We start from the raw sequence: 26,145 nt of genomic DNA on the forward strand, positions 1-26,145 counted from the left end.
GTGGCATCATTTTTAATTTTAACCCAATTTATTGTTGTTGTTGTTGTTGTTGTATCCGTTTATTTTAGACAATTTTCAAAAACTGCCTTGGATGGCATGGCAAAAGGCAAACAAAACTGCCTGACGGGGCCCTGCCACCCGTAACAATCAGAGGAGCAGCGGGATCACAAGGAACAACAATTAGAGGACGAAGATAACAAAAATAAACAAACAAAACAAAAATACAAAAAGCGAGTTACATCCGTTCGCCAAAATAAAATAAAAGGTGCGCACTGGCGTAATCATACCAGAACAAAATATGAACATACAATTGATATTGGAACCAACAAAACAAAAAACAAAGCAATCACAATGCACACATCCTTCAGGCACTGGAAAGTGTCAAAGTTAGAGCGCTAACAACTGCTGTCAGCGGTAATTTTTATTTGTCTCAACAATTTTTCTTTCATAACTTTAGATACCTTGTTTGGGCTACGATATCGAATGATGTCAAGAATATCAGGGTACTGGTTGAGGAGGTGAGGAATCTGCCATTTTAACCTTTGATCCCCATAGCCTGTCCGGGAACGGCATTGTTCTATCAAGCACGTTCTCAGTTCATACGGACTTCTATGTACATGATAGTTTAACTCAAACAACGTTTCATTAGTATTATACTGGCGGAGTATTTTCAGGGATAATTTTTGGGTGTAAAGTTGCCGTACTGGTAGTATTTCATGTTTGTTAAAGTATGCTGCGCAGCTTGCGGAATACTTTAGGTTTGCAATTGCACGTATGGCTCGTTTTTGAATTATTGTAAGGTTATTTAGGTTTGTTTGCGTTTTGGTGGACCACACTAAAGAGCAATAATTTAATCGCGAATGAAAAAGCGCGTAATAAACTTGACGTTTTGCACTCGTAGGCAGGTAGTATCTCAGCCGGTTTAATACACCCACAGCTCGACAAAGGTTTTTTCTAAGGGAAGTTATGTGTGGTGTCCACGAAAGGTGTTCATGAAATGTTACACCAAGGAAATAAATTGTCTCAGACTGTAAGATGCTTCTGTTATTAAAGTTTAACATCAGGTTTGTAGGAATTTGTGTCCCTTTTGGTCTGAATACGAGGTATTTTGTTTTATCTACATTTAATTCTAACCCATTTGATCTGAGCCAAACACCTAAATTTACCAACCAATGATTCGCCTTTTATAGAGGTCTTGAATATGCATACCAGAGAAGAACACGTTTGTGTCGTCTGCATACAATAAAAGTTTTTCTGTGCCCTGAAGATTTGAAATGTCGTTAATATACAAGAGAAACAGAACTGGACCGAGAACTGATCCTTGGGGTACCCCATACTGAATGTACTTAGTGCCTGATTTAATGCCATTTATTTCTGTATACTGGGACCTGGACGTTAAGTAACTTTTAATGAGCGACCATGCGACACCTCTGACTCCATAATACGAAATTTTCCGTAAAAGCACATCATGTTGAACGCTATCAAATGCTTTTCTTAAATCAAGAAATATGCCTAGTGTGAGTACTTTCATCTCAATGTTTTCTAGAATTTGCTCTTTGATTCCCAGAAGTGCCACCTCAGTGAATTTTTTCTTTTGAAAACCAAATTGCTCAGCTATTAAAATATTGTTTAACGACAAGAACGCTGTTAGCCTTTTGTTTATAATATGTTTTGCGATTTTTGCAAACACTGAGAGCACGGAAATCGGTCGATAGTTATTTAAATTGTTCGTTGGGCCTCCTTTATGTATAGCTGTCACTCGAGCAAGTTTCATTTTCTCAGGGAACACTCCTTGAGAAAGAATAAGGTGGCATATATGCACAAGGGGAACACTTAATCCCTCGGCAACAGCCTTTAGTAGTTTAGGTTTAATACCGTCAGCACCTGCGGCACAGCTGTCCTTCAACGAAAAGATTATGTCAAGGATTTCAGATTGGTCGGTAGGAGATAAAAACATGGTATTTGGACAACATTTTGTGATGAACTGCTCGCATGGGACATCGGCAGTGTCCTTACTAGGCGCACCAACATTAATAAAATGTTCATTAAATGAATCTGAAATCTCAAGTTCAGTTAAATTGTCAGATTTAAATGAAACTTTTTTTGGCTTGTGGAGATTTAGAGACTATTTCTTTGACTGTTTGCCACATAAGGCGGGTGTTTCCGGCAGTTTCAAATCTATGCATGTAATATTGGCATTTAGCTTTTCTCATATCTGCGTTAACATTATTTCTTACGACTTTAAACAATTTGAAATCACTTTCTTTCTTGGTTTTCAAAAACACCTGGAAGAGCTTATTTCTATACTTCATTCGCTCATACAGTTCACGGGTTACCCAAGGTTTACGTGCTTTTTTATGTTTTTTCTGAGGTTCGAGTGGAAAACATGTGTTATATGCTGACAAAAAACACGACAGAAAAGCGTTGTATGCACAACCACATCCCAATCTTCTGCCAGTATAATAGCTTCGAAATTCGCTATATTTTTCGCGGAGTATTGTCGCATCAAGTTGTCTTGTTTGGATTTACATGGTAAACTACGAGGTAGTAGAATATATATAGGCAGGTGATCACTTAAACCACATGAAATAACGCCAGCACTGACATCATTAGGCGATAAACTTGTCAAAAAAAGATCCAGTATTGTCTGAGACTTATGTGTAATTCGAGTTGGCTTATCGATCGCATTAAAGCACCCATATGACTGAAATATTTCTTGAAAACGCAGATAAGATGGATTTTCCGAGGAGGCATTTATGTGAAAGTCCCCGACAAAAACACTTTCTAAGTGTGACTCAATGCTCAGTTGGAACACTTTTTCCGAAAAATCTAAAAAGTTGTTCAACACACCAGATGGAGGGCGATAACAAAGAGCGAACAAAATGCCGTAGCATTTCACCGCAATACACTCATAATCATCGTTAATGACGTTGAAATCGGCAAGCACATCATAAGGCAAATCATCACGTATGTAAATAGCAATGCCACCCCCGCGTGCATTGGAACGACATACTGATATGCAATCGTAGCCAGCAATAGGAAAACAATCGTAATCAGGAGTAAACCAAGTTTCACTAAAACAAAGTAGGTCAAATTTAATGCTCAAGTCCGTTAGAAACAACAGTACATAATCAAACTTATTTTTCAAACTCTGCGCATTTAGGTGAAACACTGAGAGCTGGTCACCCTTTAAAATCTCGGAAACCTGGGAGAGATCAGAGAACGAAATCGCCGTAAAAACATTCACAACCTAACACAACACCGTGGCAAGAAAAAAAAAGTGCCACAAGGAATAAGTTCAGCATAAAAGAAAATATCAGCGCAAGTCTTCCACACCGATAAATGAACGAGAAGCAATTCGGGCTTCCAAAATTTTCCGTCTGTGATAACAGGACACAGAGGAACAAGTCGAAGAACAGAAAAACCAACCGGTCGCGTTTCTTTTTCGCTTGGTGAGTATCATCGCGATAAGAGTTTGTAAAAGATAAAACCATTCGCATTAACGCTGAACAACTTTTAACAAAACGCAGTTGATTTGTTAGCATAACAACGTTATAAGCGCTATAAGGTTTCTTTACTGATCGGCTCATTGTGACCCGCAGCTAAATTTATGACCCATTATGACTATGTCATATGATAATAATCAGGAAGCATTTCTGCATTTGTCCCACGTGATTCCCTCGTCGAGACCTTTAATTTCATCCGTCACATGCCCTAGCGCTATGAATTTGAATTTTAACCCGATCTATGACTAGCCATGAGAAGGTCATAATATAACAAAACGCATTTTTGCCCCACGCGATTCCCCTCATCTAGACCTTGAATATAATTCCACGCACGCCCCCGTGGCATCATTTTGAATTTTAACCAAATCCATGACTTATTATGACAGTATGACTATACACAGGAAGCATTTTTATTAATTTACCTCGCGTGATTCCATTGATCGGGAACTTTAATTTTTACACAATGTATCCCATAATGCGGTCATTATTCTACGAAAATGGGTGTCGCCCAGTCAGTTCAGTTGACAACTCATTTGAAACAGCGGAGGGGACAGCCGCCGCCCCTTCCCCTCGGCGCTCACCTATCAAACTGTTCACAAAAGCAGGCGAACAACCAGCAAGAAAGCGCAGTCGTGTGCTTTCCCACCACCCTCTCCCACCTTCTTAGAGGATCCATTAAGAGGAAAAGGTGCGATAACCCTTTTTTATGACCTCACCAGCCGATTATTATTCGCACGCCCAGCCGCTAAATCAGACCCCCCCCACCCCAACCTCCCCACCAACCGATCATTCGCATCGCGAATGCTGCCGTAACCGCAGCTAACCTGACTTGCGAGCCCAAAGCGACTAATGAAACTTAACCACCAACAATAGCTGCCTCCTAGGCTACTCATATGTACTCAGAATTGAGAATTTTCTAAAACGCAAAGTGTACTCAAAATTCAAAATGTACTCAGAACTCAAACTGCACTCAACTCAAAATGTACTCAAAACTCAAAATGTACTCAAACTCAAAATGTACTCAGTACTCAAAATGTACTCAAACTCAAAATGAACTCAGTATTCAAAATGTACTCAGTACTCAAAATGCACTCAAACTCGAAATGTACTCAGTACTCAATATGTCCTCAAACTCAAAATGTACCCAAACTCAACATGTACTCAAAACTAAGAAACCACTCGGTCTCAGGTGTACTCGAACTCAGTCGGGCTCAAACTCACTCAAGCTCAAACTCACCAAGCCACACTAGCCTCGCACTCACTCAAACTAAGTTTGATTCGAAATGAGTATGAGTGAGTGGACTCATGAGTGATTCCGCCGACCTCTGCACCCGGGTGTTGCTTTTTTTGATTGATTGATTGTAGGGTTTAACGCGCCGACGCAACGCAGACGATGAGGCGCGCCGTAGTGGAGGGCTCCGAATTAATTTTGACCACCTGGGGATCTTTAACGTGCGCCGAAATCTCGTACACACGGGCGTTTTTGCTTTTCGCCTCCATCAGAAAAGCAGCCGCCGCGGCCGGGAATCGAACCCGCGATCTCGTGCTCAGCAGCGCAACGCCTTAGCCACTGAGCTACCACGGCGGGTGGTGTTGCTTTTTTGCTGTGAGTATTCTAAAAAAGTGGTGCGTACCTTCAGACTATTACATACTTGCAGTGTGGGATTGTCCAGCCACAGAATCCATCACGCGAAAGCTTCGCGTCCAACCCTCGCCGTCGTTAGACGACGGGCTGTAGGATCTTTTTAGTTTTCGGATCGTCACGGGCCTAAAATAATCTGAATGCATTACTTACGTGTTGGCTGTATTTTGTTAGTTTTGGGCTTCATGAGCAAAGCATTCTCTACGCTATTTTTTTTCATTCCTCATTACCCCATTACTTCTTCGCTATGGTACATTTGAGTGCATTTATTACTACAATAACGGGGGGGGGGATAATAAATGGCAAACAAAATTCTTCAGGCATGAAGGTGAATGAGGATTGTATGGGGAAAAGTGTCCTTTACATATCAGTTGTGCTTGCGCATCTAGCTTGTTGGTGCCGCTTTCAGACGTTGACTGGGGCTCTATGCTTAACAGTTGCTTTCATGCCTGCAGCGCAGTACAAGAGGAGGTTCCTTTCGGTGCTTGACAAGAACAAGGAACTGGTGCGGGCCCTGATTGAAGCCCAGGAACAGGTGGCTCATTTCAAGGAGGCTGCCAGCCGGTGGGACAAGAACGAATGCCTGCACTTGCCAATGGTATGGAAACACCTCCCCCCCCTCCTCTAAAGATGCTTTAAGCAATGCGTCCAGCACATGCACCATTCGATATAGGGAGGCGAAGCTAAAGTTTGCCGGGTGAGGGCAGCGCTGATTCTATCGCGAAGCGGCGTCTTTTTCCTTTTGAGGGAGTCAGGGGAGTTCCCGCCGCCCTTTGTACGTGCTGGGTTAAGTGGGTCGTGCGGCCGGCGGCCGCTTTGTTCGCATTCGGGATTAGGGGGGCCGGATGCCTCAGGTGGTGCAGGAGGACAGAAATGGGTCTGGAAGTGCGATAGCGGGCACCCCGAGCTGCAAGTGCACTTGTCAGACGCGACGGAGCGTGCCGGCGGGCGTCTGCTTCCATTCGATACCGCCGAAAAGCCGTCCACCAAATCCAGTCGTTTCGCGATGTCTGGGTGGTGAAACTAAAAGCCAAGGGTCGTGGTCGGCTGCCACAACAGTAGCAAGAAGACGAAGGATAAGAATCCTCCCGTGAAATTCTACAGATTCCGTCGAAAAGCTTACCAAAAGGAAATCGGCAAGCATGAATTACTGCGGCTCGAAGGGCCAAGTAGGTGGCACATTTTGTTTGTACTTCCCCACTTTCAGTTTACATTTTCCGTCTTTGAAAATGCGAACAAGTGTTCTGAAATTGTTACGAGTCCCTGGCTCCTTTTTCTTAAGGAATGCGGGCTGCCAATGATTGTTTCCCGCTATAATAAGTGAACTTGGGAGTTGTTCAACTGGTGCCATTCGATATCGTCCCTATATGGCGAGTTGATTGCTGTTCGTGCATTTTTTATTTTTCCTACATTTGCTAATAGTAATTCAAAGCTGTAAACCGCATTGCGAAGGTAGCGGGGACGTCATTGCCTACACCATGACTCTCGGAAGGAGGCTGCCTCAAAATTCCTTCAATGACAAACAAAATGGAAATGCGGGTTTGTAAGCGCACCCCTTTAATAGCATGTGCTCTTTAATGTCTCTCTCATATGAGGCAGCTGATCGTTTCAAGGGTTAGAAATAATTTATTAACGGGAATCAATCACATCTATGTCCCATTTCTTGTAAGCCTCAATGTTCCTGTAGTCCATAAAATCCAAATGTTCAAAGTGCGAACACGTGAAGAAAGTACGGGTGGTAAAAGGACGGGTGGGGAAGAAAAATGTGATCTGACAAGCTACACAGCTGTTGCCTGGACGACAAAAAGACGGCAGCCGACGACCACCCAAGAGCACGTTTCATCACGAAAAACCGCCGGGGCACTCGGCCGTTCGACTGGCGCGTAGCAGACGACGCGTCTCTAGCAGACGACAAGACAAGCGCCGGCAAAAATGGACCCAGTAGCTACTCTACGTGTACACCGAACTTGGTGGGCACGTGCTAACGTGCATGCTTTCATAAGTCGAAAGCAACTTTTACCCGGACCTCATCGCAGCGCGAGAAATGCAGCACGCACGCAGCGAAAAAATTGGCTGCGTATCTTCTCCTTTCGTTGCAAATGTCGACAAAAGACGATAGTCGGTGTCGACATTTGCCAAGTAAATGCCCCCCTTCGCTTTCCCGCTCACTTCTCATGTTGTTCCTCTTGCGTCGCGCTCCTCCCAAGGTGAAGAGGCCAAAGGTTTGCTTAAATCATTTCAAATTTACCGCGTTCCACTGCTCCAGGCCGGGTGTCTGGATGGCAACGCGGCCGTGCGGTGGAGACGCGCGTTAATCGAGGCGCCCTACTTCAAGGTTTATAGAACCGCGTTGCTCCATGTGCGTTCCAAGCAGAACGTGAAATCTACCTCGTGAAACCTTTCGTAACTGTTGCCGGTTGATTTCTTAAAATGGCGCCAGAAGCTATGGTGGCGCGGGCGACAGCAGGCAATGGCGGAGTGAATTTTTTTCTACAGTTGATGGAGTATTTAATATCGCAAAAATCAAGCATGTATGATTTTTTATAAAGGAACACTGCAAATATCACTTCTGTAATAATTTGTTGTCTTATATTTGCGTAATGTTTTGTTATTCTTCAACAATGTTGACAAGTATGAACATTACACCGGACGTAGACGGGTAGATTTAGCTGTGACTATATAAGACTATTGCGCAGACCTTGTTTTACTTTGGCCAGTTGGCTGAATCGAGTCACAGACAGACAGAAAGACAGACATTCAGACAGACCAAAATTTTTGGGTTTAAGTAGCCCAAGAAAGGCTATCGTCTTTAAAAAGCATGTGCCGAAGCGGTGGCAACCCCCGCGTACTCCCGCGGAAAGGAGAGTGCAGCGCCCTCAAGCGATCGTTCCGTAGCCTATATACCATCGCGCTCAATTTGACTTCGAACACGAGAGCGGAGGCTGAAGCTGCTCCTCGGGCTGCTGTGGCACCGCGAAGAGAGACACTTGAGAACTGACGAGAGAGGAGGTTAAGCGCTTCTGATAATCATGTCCCCTCGCAGGCAACTACTGCCATTAAACTAGCGAATGCGCAACGGTTTACTGCGCCCGATTCAGGGCAATTACGCCCAGCTATGCGCAGCAGTTCAGGAAGTGTGCCGCATGTTGCGTTCCTTGATGTTATCGCTTAAGGAGTACTGACACCAATTTTCGGCGTTGATATTATTGCACAGTTCATTTCCTTTACTCAACAGAATACCCTGGCTGAAATATGAGCAGCCTGCGACACGAAGAACATACTTCAATTGGATCTCATTTATCGCGCCGACGGAGCAGCGCGCGCAGCGGCACTCAGCAAATGGACATCAGCGTGACATCATCCCGTGATAGTCAAAAGAAGTGACATGGCAGCGCTTGTCAAAAACTTGTGACGTCACTTCACGCGCGCGGTCCCGCGAGCGGCGAGCGGGCGCCGGCGCATTCACAAACGCGTGCACGTAGACAGAGCTACAGGCATAACCACTGCCCAGAAAGGCACTGTTGGCAAAAATAAAGTTCCACACACGGGAAAGAAAGCGATAATATAGCCCGGAATCGCAATAGCAGGCGCCATCAGGACTTTTATTGAAAGCGGTCATCGAATTTCCGCCGCAATGGTAGGCCTAGCACCTTCAGGCAGCTTAGCCGTTCAGCTTCGGCGGCGGCGCGGTCGATACAACGCCCCCACCGGACTCCGCAGTGTTTTGAAGTCTGCACAAAGTGGCGAGGTCATGCCGGGATTCTGTCATATGCGCTTTTCGGGATGAAAGCATGGGAATTTGAAACAAACGATTTTCAGGCCGTTCAATAATTAATTATCGCGCGCTGAAGTATTTAAAGTGAAGTTTCGAGTTCACCCGACCATTAAGCATGGATAAAAGCAATAAAAGTTGAACTTGCAATTTTCGTGTCAGTACTCCTTTAAAAATGTATGTATGTGTATATTTATTGTTCATTGGAAAAGGAAGATCCACCAACAGGCGTAAATTGTCTCGCCTAGGGGGCGGACACCGGAACGCCTGCTGGTGTAGGGGGGAGGGGGAGGATAGGGAGAAAAGAATACATAGGAATAGGAGGATAGGGGAGAAGGCTAACATTATACAATGTATGTAACACGCACAAGGGTAAATATAAAACACAAAAGAGAAACCGCAGATAATACATTTTTATTTCTCGGAGTTGCTTCTTGGGGCTTCCTGCATTTTTTTCACGCTTTTTGAAATCAAAGGCGCAAATTCTTACTGAATTGCGTCACTGATGGCCCACTGCTCGATTTAGGTGGTTAAGGTTTACTTCAAGTAATGAAAACGTATGATATCCTAGCTACCGCTCTTCATGCGATTATAGCACTGTAACTCCCATGCATTGACATCTTTTAGCCGCTTAACAACGCTGCGCTGAACTACATTGGGTGTGTCGGGTACCGCGGGGTCGCAGCGCAGCGCAAGAGAGAAAGTACCAGCGCGGCAGGCTTTTAGAATCGAACTGCCCGTGCCGTGCTGGCGCACCCAGCACGCGCCGCTCGTTTCTTTATTCTCGTCTTTCATAGCCGGCGTCTTTCATAGTCGTCTTTCACTTTTCTTAGTAACCATATGCAGTGGAGACGCGTGGTTGCTGGACGACGGGCGGATAATACCGAGTTCCAGCATGTGCTCGAATTCGCGTTTAGCAGTCGCCAAACGCTCACCGAAGAGGCGGCGCTGCCGAGCTGCGACTGGTGGACCACGCGTGACGATGTGGTGGGTAACGCTGTGCTTGAGCGGCTGCTTTAAGTTGCAGGGTCTCGTAACCTCAGGGAAGTCTTCGAGGATTCTTGCGTACGGCGACGAGGGAAGCAGCGTGCAGATGCCAGTTGGAGCGACAGTAGACAGTACGCCCAGGATGGAAAGGCGCGTCTTGCTGTCAATCAGGCGATGGTGACGCATGCTGACGTCTAGGTCAAAATGGGACAAGAAATCGAAGCCGAGGATGGGCTGATTGACGTCGGCTACTACGGAGACCCACCGGAAGGCACGCCGCAAACCAAGGTCGAGGGTGAGGGACCGCAGACCATACGTGGCGATAGAGGTAGAGTTGGCTGCACGAAGCGTAGGCCCAGGTGACTTAGAAGTACGGTCATCCTTGGTGGCTGGTAGTACACTGACCTCAGCACCCGTGTCTACAAGGAAGCGCAAACCAGAAATGCGATCCGTGACCAGGGAAAGGCGGCCGGGTTGTAAGGCGAGGTCACATGCCGCCATCAGTGATCTCGCGTCGCGTTTCCCGACCAGCTGCATGGGGAAGTGCAGTGACGGGCGTGGTGCTGGGAAGTGCGATGGTACCAGCAGATAGACGTGCTTCGAGGGCTGCGCGAGCAAGACCCTCCCGGGGAAGACGAACGACGGCTAGGACGTGGGGAGGAGCCGCATCGGTGATCAGAGGACGTCCTAAGCGCTTCAATGAAAGCGGCGAGTTGATCGATCCGAGCCTCTAAGCGGGACACGGCCGATGACTCTGCTGTCGAAGCGAGGGTAGCGACTGAGGGAGAAGTCGCGTCGTGAACTCTATCGGCAAGCTCGGCGGCGCGGTCGAGGGTCAAGTCCCCTGCAGCAGCTAAAACGATGCGAGTGGACTGCGGCAAGCGCTGCAGAAAGAGCTTTTTTAAAAGTGCACCGTTCGAGTCCACGTTGCTCGCGGCTACGAGCTGTCGCATGGTGTTGAGCAGCTGGGAAGGGCGGCGATCTCCAAGCTCTTCGTGGGTGAGCAGGTGCCGGAGGCGCGTGCTCTCGGACGCCGTGGTTCGGTCCAGAATACTCTGCTTGAGCCGCTGGTACGGAGCATCGTTCAAAGGTGCACCAATGACGTCTGCCACTTCATCAGCCACCTCAGGCGGCACGTTGCAAAGCAAGTTGCGAAACCGAGTAGTCTCCGAGGTGACGCGGTGCAGATCGAAGACTGCTTCTACCTGGGCGAACCAAACGTGTGGGTTCTTGCGCACGAAGGTGGGCAGACGGAGCTGTATGACTGCGACGTCCGGCGGCAGCGAGGAAACGTCAGGCAAAAGAGGGCCCGAGGGCGCGAGGTTGCTGGGGTCGGTCATGTCTCAGTCCGGAGTCACCACTGTCGGGTACCGCGGGGTCGCAGCGCAGCGCAAGAGAGAAAGTACCAGCGCGGCAGGCTTTTAGAATCGAACTGCCCATGCCGTTGGTTGGTTGGTTGGATCCGGAACGAGAATGGCGCGTACCCACTCTGGGGGATTGGCCAAGTCTGCTGGCGCACCCAGCACGCGTCGCTCGTTTCTTTATTCTCGTCTTTCATAGCCGGCGCCAAGGTGCTGGCTAAGAGTGCCAACCAGAGGGCGCTACAGGTGCATTCAAGATTGCGCATTCGATAGTTCAACGGTGAAAGTTACCTGTGGGGGGGGATAGCTGAGGCACAACTTTGCTCTAAATGTTACCACTCCAATAGCAAAAACAACTTTACATAATGGGCTCTCATCAATCTGGTACCAACTATAGAAAGTTTGAAGTTGTGCTCATCCAATGCAAGGTGTTCACATTACTGGTGTAGAAATCCGGATGCGGCACCGTTGTTCGCACCACGTCAAATACACATCGTGTATTTGAAGTGGTCCTCACTCCGGCAAAATATCTGCTTAATTTTTAGTCCTCTGGTGCGCGCTTTGACTTGTGTGACTACAAATTTACCGGCAGTCCAGTAGGGCTTGAAAAATTCTTAATGTTACCGGTTAAGTTTGCGGTCACTTTTGTTTAGAAAAGCCCGAAACTGTACTGCAAGCTTTCTTATGTTTCTTTAGATTGCTGGAGCTTTGATGCCTTGCAATGTTTTAACTCCATAGCCTCGTATATCCATATTTCTGCAATGTATACAGTGTCAATCCAAACTGCACAGTCGTGTCACGTCCCTTTCATTAATGCATTAACACGGCCCTCTACTGGGCTGCGACGAGTGCTTGCTGTTTGCCCGCAGCAAGCCATTGCTGCATCCTCATCTGGAAACCTCGTCGTTTTTATTACCTGGCCAGGGGGGGTCTATTCTGGTACCATCAACCTTTCAGTGCAGCACAATGTGTCGTCACGGCAATCAGAGGGGCACATTTTGTCCTGTAATTGGTTCGGGCAATGGATCAGGAGGCGATGCTTATACGGGTGCACCTATTACCTGCTACGGATATGAGCGACAAGAAAGACCTGATAGGGACGTTCCCCAGCTGCATTGAAAAAGAAATGCGCGACTTGTGGACCCAGTGTCATTGTGATTGAGCCAATCTGGTGAAAAACCCAGAGTCGTCACCGAAGTCTGTGGTCATACATCACCACGTTAGGCAAACATCATATCCATTTGAGAGACGCTCCCCCGTCTCGCTTTGCACCTTATTTTGCTTCCGAGAGCACTCCCTCCTTGTAAGGGCATAGCCCGGCATCTGTGGAGCACTCGTGTAAGCATGCTAGCCACCACCCGACTTGCCGAGGGTGTGCCTATCATGTTTCCCTCAACATATTCTGCCCAGTTAAAGGCGTTGCTTGAGGAAGACCTGGACCACATATTGGCGCTGCGGGAAAACGGCCTGCGCGCAAGCGCACTTGTCAAGGGCCTGCTCACCCCCGGTGCCAATGTCAGCCTGACAGCTGCCGAAAGCCTCTTGAACGAATCGACCATGGAGCCTTCAGATGAACAGTAAGTGGCACCCTCCGCTTCTGCCTCCTTTATGCCGCCCATCTCTTGCCTCAAAAACGGAAGTGTTCGTGTAGCCACAGCTCCATGTATTCATGTTGCCACGGGGCCGTAGGGCGTGCTTTCTGTGGACCACGTGACTGCACCTTTGCCTCGTTCGAAATGGGCGCCTCGGCAAAAAACTGGCCCATTCGGATGCCGCTTTGCTGCCCTCACTTCTGATGGCATGGCTGTAACTGTAAAAGTGCCTATATAGTCTCGTGATCCCAACAAAATGGTCCCAACAAACACCAACACTGCGAGACAGAAGGAAAAAACGATTCTGTATCGTTTTGACCTATGGCAATACCTTCCAGCATGTTTTGGAATTCTTTGGTGTGCAAGGTTTTAATGTAGATTATGGGAAGTTCATGTACTTTTAACCATCTCGATGAATTAATGAGGTCAGATAACATGTAATGTATGCAACATAGTATGACAGCAGCTCTGTGTTCAACCCTGAAATCAGAGCACGAAAGCGTCTATCTGTATTGTCACCTTGTACCACATGCCCTTTGCGTTTTTCAATTTCGAACTACGTAATTCAAGAGATTTTGTCAAACAATCCAAGCATCTATCTGTATTGTCACCTTGTACCACGTGCCCTTTGCATTTTTGAATTTCCAACTACGTAATTCAAGAGATTTTGTCAAACAATCCAAGCATCTATCGGTATTGTCACCTTGTACCACGTCGCCTTTTGCATTTTTCTATTTCAGACTAATTCAAGGGATTTTGTGAAACAATCCAAAACAAATAACTATCTGAAAGATTAATTGTTGCTGCAAGAGCGTAATATCTGTTGTTACAGAGTCTGCGCAACGTGCAAAAACGATCTCTCCATAGTTTTAGCAAATTTTACCTTACTAAGAATAAGTCAGCTGGTATGCTGTGTGCCTTTAAATGGAAGTTTACGTGCATTCTAAAATGGAGATTTAAAGGTATAGTCGCGCTATCATAACGCATACAAATACTGTTGTAATGGCTGCCGTAAACAGGATTTTCTTAATCGAAAGAAGCCTGATCCTCTTTTCGTATCAATGTGCCCGCGAAACTACGATCATCTGTGCGCCTTTGCGGTTCTCATGGCCTTCACTACATCAACACTGGCCCACAGAATTGCTTTATGTTGATACACAGAGCCGTGAGGCATTGTTTATCACATTAAATATCTTCTCGTGGCTTGCTCACTCCGTTGAGAAATACCGTGGTGAGGAACTAATTGCTACAATCTGTAGGTTACCGGTTCCTTCCATTTTACAAACTTTTCTCCTGTGCATGGCGGGAAAAATGTGGTTTTATTTTAAATCGTGAATAGTAAGAAGCAAGTTACTTCCAAAAGTCGTACTGTGCAGCGCCATTTTTTTACTGCACACTCGGTGATAGTGTTCTACACCGTCTTCTTTCTCTCTCTTTCTCTCTCTTGCTCGTTCTCTGTAACACTTGCTCACTCGCCTGCGATGAAGGTTGAGACCCTAACAGGTTCTATTCCAGACGAACACCAAAGATAAATGGGGGGAATACCAAACATGCACCCGTCTGCACAGCTTTCAGTCCCCATTTGCCTTGGCTGCAGTCTTGCATAGTTCTGCACAGCCTTTCATAGGCCCAGAATTACTTCACTGCACCCGCAAAATCCTAATTCTTAGCAAAACGCATAAGTAACAATGCTGTGGCTGTACCGGCCACTGTAAATGGGGGTACTGACAAAAATAAACATAAGGGTTTGTATATATGTGTATGTTCACAAACTTGCTTGAAACAAACGTTTAAAATTTCAGTGTTGCAAACTGCAGTACTTACTGAGCTTCCCTTACACGAACGGAACTTTCCTGCGCGCAGGCAGGCCTCCCCGCACCTACCAGGCAGCCGCTACCGCGGCCGCGACCGCAGCCTGTCCATCGTGCTTGAGGAGGAGCAGAATTACATTGGGCAACTTCAGCCGGAACCAGAGATAGACCCCTTTTCGAGAGGTACGTATTGGGCTAGACATTTCTGCCTCCCCCGGAAGGGAGATTCCAGTGCCTTTGTCGAGAGAGAAAGACAGAGAGAGTTGAACTTTATTTTGAGGAAGTGTCTCGAGGAGAATCGAAGTGATTGATTGATTGCAGGGTTTAACGCGCCGACGCAACGCAGACGATGAGGCGCGCCGTAGTGGAGGGCTCCGGATTAATTTTGACCACCTGGGGTTCTTTAACGTGCGCCGAAATCTCGTACACACGGGCGTTTTTGCTTTCCGCCTCCATCAGAAAAGCGGCCGCCGCGGCCGGGAATCGAACCCGCGACCTCGTGCTCAGCAGCGCAACGCCTTAGCCACTGAGCCACCGCGGCGGGTGGAATCGAAGTGCGAATGGTGGTGTCAGGTAACGGGCTGAAGGCCCGCCCCTTCCCGGACGTCTTCTCCTTGACTTAGGTTGGTGGTCCCGTGGTGGCCGTGGGCTGGTGCCTTCCGGCGACCTCTTCCGCCCCCTTGACAAGGCGGACCTGTAGGTCCGTGTCGGGGCTGCGAAGCGAGGCCTCCCACCTCTCCTCAGAGGAAATTCGGGGAAAGGGTCCTGGGGGCATGCCCACTTGATGTGGGCCAGGTTGGCATGGGCAAAGTGCAGTATTGGGCGAGTTGGTTATCCATCATTACTAAACAGCGCAACAAAAACACGGACTATAGCTGAGGTACACAATAGGAGCGCTGACTTCCAACTGACCTTTTATTGAAAAAAAAACACATGAAAAAAAACACGTGTGTCATGGCTTGAGAGGGTTTTTATCATTTCAAGTGCGTGTGTTCTAATGGGAATTTTTAGAGCGTGTGTGGCGCGTCATAGCACCGCTGTGATGAATTGCTTGTTTTGTTGTGTGCATTTATTGGACGTGTGTGTAGGTGTGTGGGGTATAAATATGTGTTTTTTTCAATAAAAGATCAGTTGGAAGTCAGCGCTCGTATTGTGTACCTCAGCTATAGTCCGTGTTTTTGTTGCGCTGTTTAGTAATGTTGGCATGGGCGCCACATAAGGTGCACGCCTAGGTTGTTAAAGGCTGGGATGGACATGGGTCATGATGGCCGGATTGGGAAGGACTCTCGTCTGGAGTTGGCGCCAGACGTGATTTTGCTCTAATGTGAGCGATTTGTCCGCCCGAGGATACGTCCGGCTGGAGAGGAGGTAGTAGGTGGTAATGTCTTGAAAACCGATCAGACGGTCCCGCGCGGACCGGGCTCCGTGGTAAGGATACCGGTTTGGCCCAGCCCGGATAGTAAATTCTTGGGCTAGGTCATGGGCCGCTTCGTTTCCCTCGAGCCCAGAATGCGTGGGGGTACAGATACTGGGAATGGCGGTGGGTTCCTGAGCAAAGTTTTGAGCGCAGCTGGGGATATGCATCCAGCGGCAAAATTTTAGAGAGCAGTTTTAGAATCTGTAATGATTGTTGCGAGTGTGGGGGTGAGTAAAAATTTGAGCGCTATTGCTGCCTCTTCCGCCGGTTCTGGGATGGGCGTCCGGACTGTGATAGAATCGAGAATGCTGGTGTTGGGGTAATTTTGAAAGGCGATTGCGGTGAAAGCCTCCTTGTGTCTGTACTTTGCTGCGTCGACGAACACGACTTGCGGATCATTTTTATACTTCTTGTGCAGGGCGCGGGCTCGTTGTTTCTTGCGCTCGAAGTGGTACGTGGTTTGCATGTTGCGGGGAAGTGGTTTGGCTACAATATGGGAGTGAATATTAGGGGGAACTGTTCTGATATAGTGTGTGGTATCCTATTCCTAGTTTGCTGAGAATGTGTCTTCCGGTGGGTGTGCGAGCGAGGCGTTCATATTGTCCCATTAGGTGAGCTTCAACTAGTTCGCTGGCCTTGCCGTGAAGGCATAACGCTTCCAGTTTTTAAGTGGATGTTCCCGGATGGGAGCGGGGGGGGGGGGGGGAAGAGACGTAGTGCTGCCTTGTAGGCACGTCTAATGAGGACATCAATTTTGTTGGTTCCAGCAGCTGTGAGTTTAAGGTATGGAATCGAGTAAACTATTCTGCTCACGACGAAGGCTTGGTTTAGGCGAGCCCTGTTCTGCTCGGTCGAACCTGAGTTTCTATTGGTGACCTCTTGAGCAGACCAATGGTTTGGCTTATGTCCGTTCAGTTGTCTGGAGAAATTTGTGATTTAGTGTAGTGGATTTTTTTGTGCAGCCCTGGGACTTTGAGGGCCAGGACCAGTGGAATCTCTGTACCTTCAATGTGCAGCTTGATGCTGGATTCGAGCCGTTTTTTCTGGTTCGGGAAAAGGACAAGTAGCTCAGACGTGGCCGGAGAGCAGACCAAACCCACTCTCCTGGCCTCCTCCACCACCACTTCTATGCCTCTTTGCGATGTGCCCATCACTCCCCCGATTCATCCAGAGGGTGATATCATCTGCGTAGAGGCTGTGGGAGAGGTGGGGGATCCGTGCTAATTTCTTCGGGATGTCTATGATTGCAAGGTGAAAGAGTAAAGGTGACAGTACGGCTCCTTGCAGAGCGCCACGACTGCCTAGCGGGAATATGTCTGAGACAAGGTATTTACATGTATGGCGGCTGTCCGGTTTGACAAAAAGTCCCTAATGTAATTGTAGGTTCTCTCAACCGGATTGACCGATCCCAGACCCGACATTACGGCCTCGTGCGAGATGTTGTCAAATACTTTTGTCCAGTATCACCGATGTGTCTAGGCTGGTGGGTGTTTTGATAATATGTTCTGATAGCTGTATGAGTATATCTTAAGTTGAGAGGCCAGGTCTGAAGCCAATCATTGTGCGGGGAAATTGTTCCGTGTCGTTCATGTGTGTTGTGAGCCGGGCTAGGATTACATGTTCCATGAGTTTTGCTAAGTACGACGTGAGGGAAATAGGGCGGAAGTGTTCGATTATGTGTTGTTTGCTTGGCTTTGGGATTAGAATAAGTTTGGCATGCTTCCTCGATTCCGGAATTCGTCCCGTTCTCCAGCATGTGTTGAGAAAAGCAGTGATTGCGGTGATTGAGAAATCGTCCAAGTTTCGTAGCGCCCGGTTTGAAATGGGGTCAGGACCTGGGTCTGAATGGGACCTAAGTTTGCGAATCACCAATCGGACCTCGGCTTCAGTTATGTCCCTGTCCATTTCACTTTTGGGGTGACCCCTGTACTGGGGTAGTTCGGTCTTGGGTCCTATCGGGAGGTACATGTCTCTGATTTGGGCTATGAGTTCCTCATCAGAGCCTGAATATGTGTGGATGATTTTGGTTATGTGGTTTCTTTGTTCTATCTTGTTCTGATCAGGGTCGAGGAGGTGTCTAAGTATCTGCCATGCCTTCTTCATTACAAAGTTGCCTTGCATCTGGTCGCAGATCTGGTCCCATTGGGAGTGCGAGAGAGTGAACACGTGAGCATCAATCTCCGTCTGCAGTCGGGACAGTTTTAGCCGCAGTTTGCAATTTCTCTTATTTCTGCGCCATCGTTTTTGGATTCCTTGTTACGCCTCCCAAAGGTGATTGAGACGGGAGTGTACGATATCGGAAGGGATGTGGGGACCTAGGCCCTTGGTGACTGCTTGAATGTCGGCATGTAGCTATTGTGTCCATTCGTTTATGTCCCTAATGTATTCCGGGATTGCGCACTCATCCGCATGGTTGCGGTTGAATTCTCGGATCATTCTGAACTAGTCCCAGTAAGTCATAGTTTTTTGTCTGAGAGCGTGAGTGATTTTGTGTTCGGGTATAATCACTATCTCGACTATGAGGTGGTCGCTGCTCAGTGTTTGTTTGGTGACTCCCTATGCCACCCTGTTTGTGTGCAGTAAGAGGGTGAGATCCAGGGTGGTGTCGCGTTGTGCTCTGTTTTTGATTCGTGTAGGAGTGTGAATGCCATTCTCCAACGTAAAATGAAGTGTCTGTATTCGTTCCCAGAGGTCTCGTCCCTTTGGCTCACGGGTTGAGTATCCCCAGGCCGTGTGAGGAGCATTAAAATCTCCAACCATGAGCAGTGCGTGTGGGCCCACCTCCTTCCTCGTTAGCGAGAATGGGTGGTTGAACCTGTCTGTCTTAGATTTAGGGGTGCTACAGACATTTAGAATATTAAGTATTTCCGCTCCCCTTTTGCGTGGGAGGACAGTAATTAGGTCGTGGGAGATGGAAACGCTGTCGAATTGACTCGTATAAGCCGGTATATGCCTCTCTACGATGACCGCCGTTTTCATGTCCGTCGCACTTTGGAAGGCCCTGTAACAGGGCAATTTGACAACGGCGTTTGTCTCCTGTAATGCAATAATTTCTGGGAGGGAGTCTAGGAATTGTAGGTACATGTGTAAATTATGCTTTTTGCGTTTGTACTCTCGGCAATTCCACTGCCAGATCTTGATAGGATTGTTTTTATTGTTACTGCGTGCCATTGTGTGTTTCGGGTTGGGGCATCAGATTGGGAGCCATGCCGAACCTGTTCATTATATCTTGCATGAAGCTGTGTAGTTCCGATCTGTACCAGTTCACTTCGGATCGGAATGATTCTATGCTATTCTGCATGGTGGTAATGTGCTCGTGCAGTTCTGCGTTGCTTCTCCCGAGAGCGATTATTTTACGGTCAAGTTCCTGTGGCTGCGGGGACTCTTTTACTGAGTTGGGGATATGTACGGGGGCTGCCGGAATCTCGTTTTTTGGGGTGCAGGGGAGGCAGGTTCTTGATCGGGGCAATTTGGCTGCGAGATTGCTGCATTTTGGCGGCGGACCCTAAGGAGTTCTTGTTTGCGGTGATTATTTTCTTTCATAAGAGTGCGCATTTCCGCTCTGATGTTGGTTAGCTCATCTATTATCTGTTTATGGAAGTTTAGCGGCGGCTAGGGGGAGGTGCCAGGGTGGGAGGCCCCGCCATCGAAGCTTACTGACCTTTAGTTTTCCGCCGCCTTCTGTGGTGTCGACGGAGGGTCGGCCCACCTTTTGGAGTTGGGTTTGGAGCGGGCGGCCGATGGAGATCTTTCCTTGTGTTTGGACAGCGACCTCGACGGGGCTCTTCCCATTTCCGGGGACTATGTCCGGGGGGGTTTGCGGCCTGGCAGGGCGGGCAAATCTTGCTGGCTTCGAGCATTAGCGGGGCGTCTTCTTTTTCTTTCCTGTCCTTTGTTTTTTCTGGGTGCGGCAGGGGGCGACGTGGCTTGAAGCGCTGCGGTCACTCTGCGGACCCCTTGAGGTGGGCTCCTCCGCACACAATGCACTTAAGCTTGCACGGGTGTCCCTCACTGGGGTTGGTGATGCCGCACTGTACTTCAATTGCGCACAAAAGTAACGAAGACTGGAGAGAGACGACACAAGACAGGGCGCACTTTCAACAAACTTTATTAAGAAGAAGTCACAAATTTATACTGCTCACTCTCTCTCATACACACTCATTCAAAAACAAGGAACAAACACCTCCTCCACACTGTGCATTACCACAATCATAGGGCACATGCCACTGCGATTGCGGTTTCACGATAAACCGTTGTCTTGCCCAAAGAAGCGCATTTCCTTTTCTGTAAGTGCGAGAAAGGGAGTGCTTACACAGCAGTCCCCTGCACGTGCAATTTCATTGGCCTCAATGATCTCACGGGTCGTTTGGTTCCCATTCCTCGCTATAATACAACACTTATCAAACAGGGGGGTACATTTGCAATCGCGACAGTGGATGGCCAAATGGCCTGAGTTGGCATTTTTTACATTGTTGGCATGTTCGCGTAGTCGATCATTGATACACCTCCCCGTTTGCCCTACGTAAATCATTTTGCAGTCTAACGGAATGACGTACACTTGAGGCACCTGGTCGTTGGGTTCGGGCAGGTGTCAGGTCTGTGGCCTCGCTTCCAGCACTGCGTGCAAGCTTCTGTTTTGTGCCGGAATAGTGTGCAGTGGTACGTGGTGTAGCCGTCGAATAAGATTTGAGCGGCGTCTGTGCTTCCGAGTCGTTCGACCGATAGGATGGGAAGGTCTGGGTTGAAGTCTACCACGTTCCGAGTTATTTCTTCGGGAGGATCGTGTTCGGGAATTTTGAAAATAATTCCGAGCACCGTGTTGGCGGGGGCCAAAACATGCGTAGAGATTTCGTACTGCTTGTTGAGAACAAGGGAATTGATGCTTGCGAAATTGCAGGCTCGCATATGGTCGGGGGTACTGATCAGAATATAGTTGGAGTTTTGGTGCACCCGAACTTGGTCTTCTGGACTCAGGGGGACTGGTAACGATTTAGAAATGTTATTGGCGATAGATCGAGCCCTCCTCGTGGTCGTAGGACGGTTTTGATGTCGGTCTCCGGCAAGCGCTCCATCGGTGGACCTCGACGACGTAGCGGCCGGCTATTGCGGGTATTCGGGGAGAGCAGTTCGGGCGACGTGTTGGCATTTCCGGTGGTTGCGGTCCTCTTCAGGGTCAAGGCTCGTTGCTTGCGCCGAATGTCGGCCCATTCCTTGCTTGCGAGTTCCTCGGGGGTGATCTCTTCGCCGTCTACAACGACCTCCATCGCTGCAGCGTGAAAGCGTTACTTAGGGGTGATGGGAGGCAGGTGAGCAAGCACGTGGCGATCGACCACGGTGGGCTCCGGAGCACGCACCGGTGGCTGCTATGGCCGCTCGTGGCTTCTATACTTGGCGTGGCAATCCTCGCTTCAGAATTTCAACTCGTCGTAAAATTTCACGTGGTCCACTCACCGACTTGAGTGTAGGCTTGTTACATGGCACTCATCGAGAGGAATCGGGCGGTGTCAATTAATCCACCGGATGGCAGATTTAACCGATAATTCGGCGGGTTTAAACGGTAGCCCATGCACCACACGTCAACATGAATCGGCCAGCTGGTGGCGAAAAAAGCTGCGTTTGTCGACATCTGTGTAGCAGCCGCATTGCACCGCTTCAACCGTTAAGTCCAGGATGTCGCTCCTGGAGGTTAGGTTCACTTCTAATAGGAGGCAAAAGAGAAAACTATGCGTCATCCAAGGCCACCACACCCTCCACCACCGTGACGTCGCACTATGCCCCAAATACTTGAAACGTGGCCTACATGTTGTCAACCTAGTGTGTCACTAGGTTTTTAAAACATATTGTCACGAAGCAAAAGACGACGCAGTTGTCTTCAAGAAAAACAAGTTTATTGGAGCGAACTTGTGCTCCCCTAACAACTAAAAGAATACAAAGGCGGCGAAGCAGCAGTCAATAAAGTGACGTGCGCAAGCGAGCGTCGGGAATTTCAATGCCACGGCGGCTGCTCTGCGGGAATTTATCTTTGGTCGCGCGTGTTCCTCGAACCGTCGATTTACATCCTGTACATTGTAGATCAAACACGACCATTCTAGGCTAGTGACGTTAAGACGAAACAGTCTCTTAATGTGAATGAGATAGCCCGCGCGGCATAAAAATAAAGAATGGAACACGAGCTTCGCTTGGGACTCAGATAACAGAGGCGGGTGCGGCCGGGCAGTAGAAACAAACCATAAATAAATAAACCCATTTATGGTTCGCGAGAATATTTTGGCTGGAAGTGTGGTGAACATGTGATGAAAATGGTGCACGGATGAAGTGTAGTGTGGCAAAGCTAGCGATGTGCTTTGTGTGTAGTCTGTTGGCTTATGTTCCCAGCGTCCGATATAGCTAACTGGTCTCTAGGCCGGGTGTCTGACTTTTTGCAGAGCTTTGCTGTTGACCGGGCTAGCCAACTTTATGCGTCATCTTGAGCAGTTGAGTCAGAGTGAGCATATCGCCCGAGAAAGGCAACTTTTTGTGCATCGTGGCTATGGCTTGGGGAAAAAAATACAGCAGCATTTTCTTTTTTTATTACGCTTCGCAAATACCCTAAAACAGCCTAAAAATCATTTGTCGTCCGCATACCCCCATTGGAGAACGGCTGCTTTTAGTGTTGCTTGACCGTCATGGCTTGTTAACTTAAAGCTACTTCTTTACAAAATGCTACTACGCACAAAGCTTGGAAATGGCTTTTGAGTCTGGAACCCTGGTACAGGCTATCTAACAAATGCAATAAAATACATACAAAATCGCCGTGCACGTTTTATTCTTCCTATTCTTGGGCACCAAGCGTAACATTAAATCGGCTAGGTGAAATTTAACATTGCTCTCCACTCACACCGTAGAAAATCACTTCTTTTAGCACTAGTGCACAAAATTTATTACTACAACCCGCACTTATCATCTCCATAAATTGAGCGTTCTACATTGTCGCATAAACCTGTATTTACATTCATTTATTGCAAAAATTCCTAATGAATGGAAGCACCTGCCGGCCTCAATTGCCGCTAGCGTAACCGATCCTTCTGCATTTGGAACTGCTATTAGAAATGCTTTGTTAATGCGCACCTTTTGTCTAACTTCCTATTTTCTATAACCATTGGTGTGTAAATGTTCTGTATTTCATTTCACTCCAACTCTAACACCTTAGGGCCATGCAGGTACAATAAATGAATCGAAAGGAAATGAAACTGTGAAGTCTGTCAACGACTTTGCATCGTTATCTGAAATGGCTAAGTAAAAAAAACAAGCGTGTGCACACAACGTGGTCCTCTGCTATCATTTTTGTGCTGATGTTTGCACATATGGATAGCCTGCTATTTTACAGTGTGCTGACGTATCAACAAACACACTTCCACACAACTGCCCAAGAAGAATTGACCTGTTGTAGCATCACAAGCCGTCACAAGTCGGCTAGCTGCACACTTTTATTTTTATTTTTGGGGATGGGCGAATAGTGAATTTGAGGTTCGAAGCGAATTCGAAGCGAATAGTGATTTGGTCGAATAATTTCGAATCGAATAGTTCGAATAGTACACATCGCAAATCACAAAAAAAGCAACTTGTGAACCGACTAATGTACACAATTTTTACTAATAATTAGAACTCGCGTAGGCACAGCATTGCGTAAAACTATTACCAGTTGAACATTTATTGCAAAATCACAAGTTTTCCTGAAGGAATGCCTGTTGCGCCACATGCTCTAGGTACAGCAGTTTCCGCCGGCTGCTCATTCACAAGTTTTCGTGGAGAAATACCAGTTGCTCCACATGCTCTGGGAGCAGCAGTTCCCGCCGGCTGCTGACATTTCCTGCCGTTTAAAAGAGCCTCTCACTCCTCGCCTGTGTGGCAGGAATCGAGAGATACTTTTGTGCCACCCTGGCCAGCGCTGGGTACAGCCGGCTGCCATGGCTCTTCCACCACCCCAGAGGGTCTTCAGACCGCGGTAGCACAGGGGTGCCCAAGTAGTCTGCCACTTGGCGAGAAACACTGTCGTTCGCACTCTGCTGCACTACATTAGAGCTTAGCGAAGAAAAAGCTGCCCACAGAGTGTTAGCTGGAGGCTTCTCCATGTCTGGGCAAGGAGATGTCTGGGCACAATCTTCTGGCACGAGCTCAGCTGCTGCAGCTACAAGTGTGGCTTTTGCCCACTTTTTTTGGCTCTCTTCGGTGTAGCAAATGTCTTTGTAGCGAGGGTCAACTAGCATGGCATTTGCTGGAACAAGTGCCATTTTTACACCGGGAAACCTCGTTGCAATGCTGCGTAGAAGGCTCCTTGCAAATGATGCTGCCTCCTCACCTTCATGGACATGCTCACGCAGCACCACTTCTGTGCAATGGACAAGAGGAATCACTTGTGAAAGTGTAGGGTAGCGGTCTGCGCACAGCTCGGTCGTTGCTTGGTCCAGGGGCTGCAGCACCTTCACTGCTGCAGCAATTAATTTCCACTCTCTCGAGCTCAAGTTGTCCACATCAGACTCGCAAAGTTCGAGTGATATCGGGGCACGGAGTTCGACGAGTCTCTCCATCATGGCATACTCGCTGTTCCAGCGTGTGGGGACGTCTTGAATCACTTCGTGCTAGGCCATGCACATGTCCTTTTGGATGTCCATAAGCCGTGCACGTGCACGCGCGCTTCTTTTGTAGCGACCTACAATTGATTGCGCCTTGGCACAAAGCTGGGAAAAACTGACCACTTCCCTTTTGGCGTCACTGATGCACAGCTGCAGGGTGTGCGCAAAACAGAGAAGTCCCGACTAGTTGCACTTGGCGACCGCTGAAACAAAGTTCCTGCCGTTGTCAGTGAGGACAAAAATCGGGATGTGGTCGGGCAGGCCCCAATCGTCGATTACGTCTCGCAGAAACTGAGCTATGTTTTCTCCAGTGTGCTCCTGTGGCATCGGCTTGCAGACGAGGGCGTACGCGTGCTGTCTGAAGTCGCGATCCATCATGTGGGCCGTAACGCACACGTAGCTGTCCCCGGCCCTTGACGTCCACCCATCTGTTGTCAGAGTGACGCACTCGGCACCATCGTTGTCAAACACGTTCCGAACGCGCTGCTTCAGTTCATTTTTCTTGGTCTCGTACAAACTCGGAACGACCGTTCGCGAAAAGGTCTTCCGCGAAGGAACGACGCACTCCGGCATTGCACAGAGGATCATGCCGATGAAGCTGGGTTCCTCGACCACGCTGTATGGTTGCAGGCCGCGGGCGATGAATGCTCCGATCTTCTTCGTCATCTCCTGTGCTTTTGCAGATGACGGCTGAAGTTGCGGCTTAAACATACTGGCCACGGTCGGCTGCGATGACAGCCCTTTCGCTTCACTTTTTTTTTCGGCAAGCCATAAAGCTTATGTAGTTCCGTGTATACCTTGTGCATGCCCGGATGCCGTTTCAAATGCGTGACGAGGGTCGTAGTCGTACCAGTAGGGGTTTTCAAAACAAGTCCGCAGGTATTGCACTGCGCTTCGCCACCAGGAGGCACTTTCAGGAGAAAGTTCCATAAGGGGTTAGTGAACGCGCGCTGCCCAGACACAGGAGCGGTCGACGCCATTTTCTCCAATGACTGCAGCGACGGCCGATAGCGAGATAAGTCAAAGGACCAAAGACTGTGTAGGATAAGCGGCCGTATCCACCACGTGAATCAATACGGAGACAAGCCTAAACGTCAGAAAAAGAAAATTGATGTCGACACCAATGCGCGGCAGCTCACGCAGTGAGCTCGGTAGGCTCGGTGAGCTCCCGTATTTATTCTGGTATTTACTGCATTTTAATTTACAAAAGTCCAAGTAGATGTCTTCAGATTTCTCCAAAGCGTTTGATGTTGTTTCTCATGTTCACCTTATCAATAAATTACAATCAACTGGTCTTCCTGCAGTTATAGTTAACTGGATATCTTCGTACCAGAGTAACCGCAAGCAATTCGTTCGCATTGATAATGACTGTTCACAATCCCTCCCCGTGTCATCTGGCGTTCCGCAGGGAAGTGTCTTATGTCCTTTGTTGTTTCTCATATATG

The 26,145-nt window shown here is 48.0% G+C and overlaps 1 protein-coding gene across 1 annotated transcript; it reads right to left on the minus strand.

Moving 5' to 3' along the window:
* Window positions 1-24,057: 24,057 nt before the first annotated feature.
* On the minus strand, window positions 24,058-25,587 carry LOC144164767 (E3 SUMO-protein ligase ZBED1-like). The gene has a single exon (XM_077695048.1). The coding sequence runs from the start codon at window positions 25,409-25,411 to the stop codon at window positions 24,884-24,886; it is 528 nt and encodes a 175-aa protein (XP_077551174.1). The 5' UTR covers window positions 25,412-25,587; the 3' UTR covers window positions 24,058-24,883.
* Between the last annotated feature and the right edge of the window lie 558 nt (window positions 25,588-26,145).

The sequence above is a fragment of the Haemaphysalis longicornis genome, unplaced genomic scaffold (assembly GCF_048455015.1).
Source record: "Haemaphysalis longicornis isolate Haplotype H1 unplaced genomic scaffold, Haemaphysalis longicornis Haplotype H1 scaffold_1, whole genome shotgun sequence".
NCBI classification, from domain to species: domain Eukaryota; kingdom Metazoa; phylum Arthropoda; class Arachnida; order Ixodida; family Ixodidae; genus Haemaphysalis; species Haemaphysalis longicornis.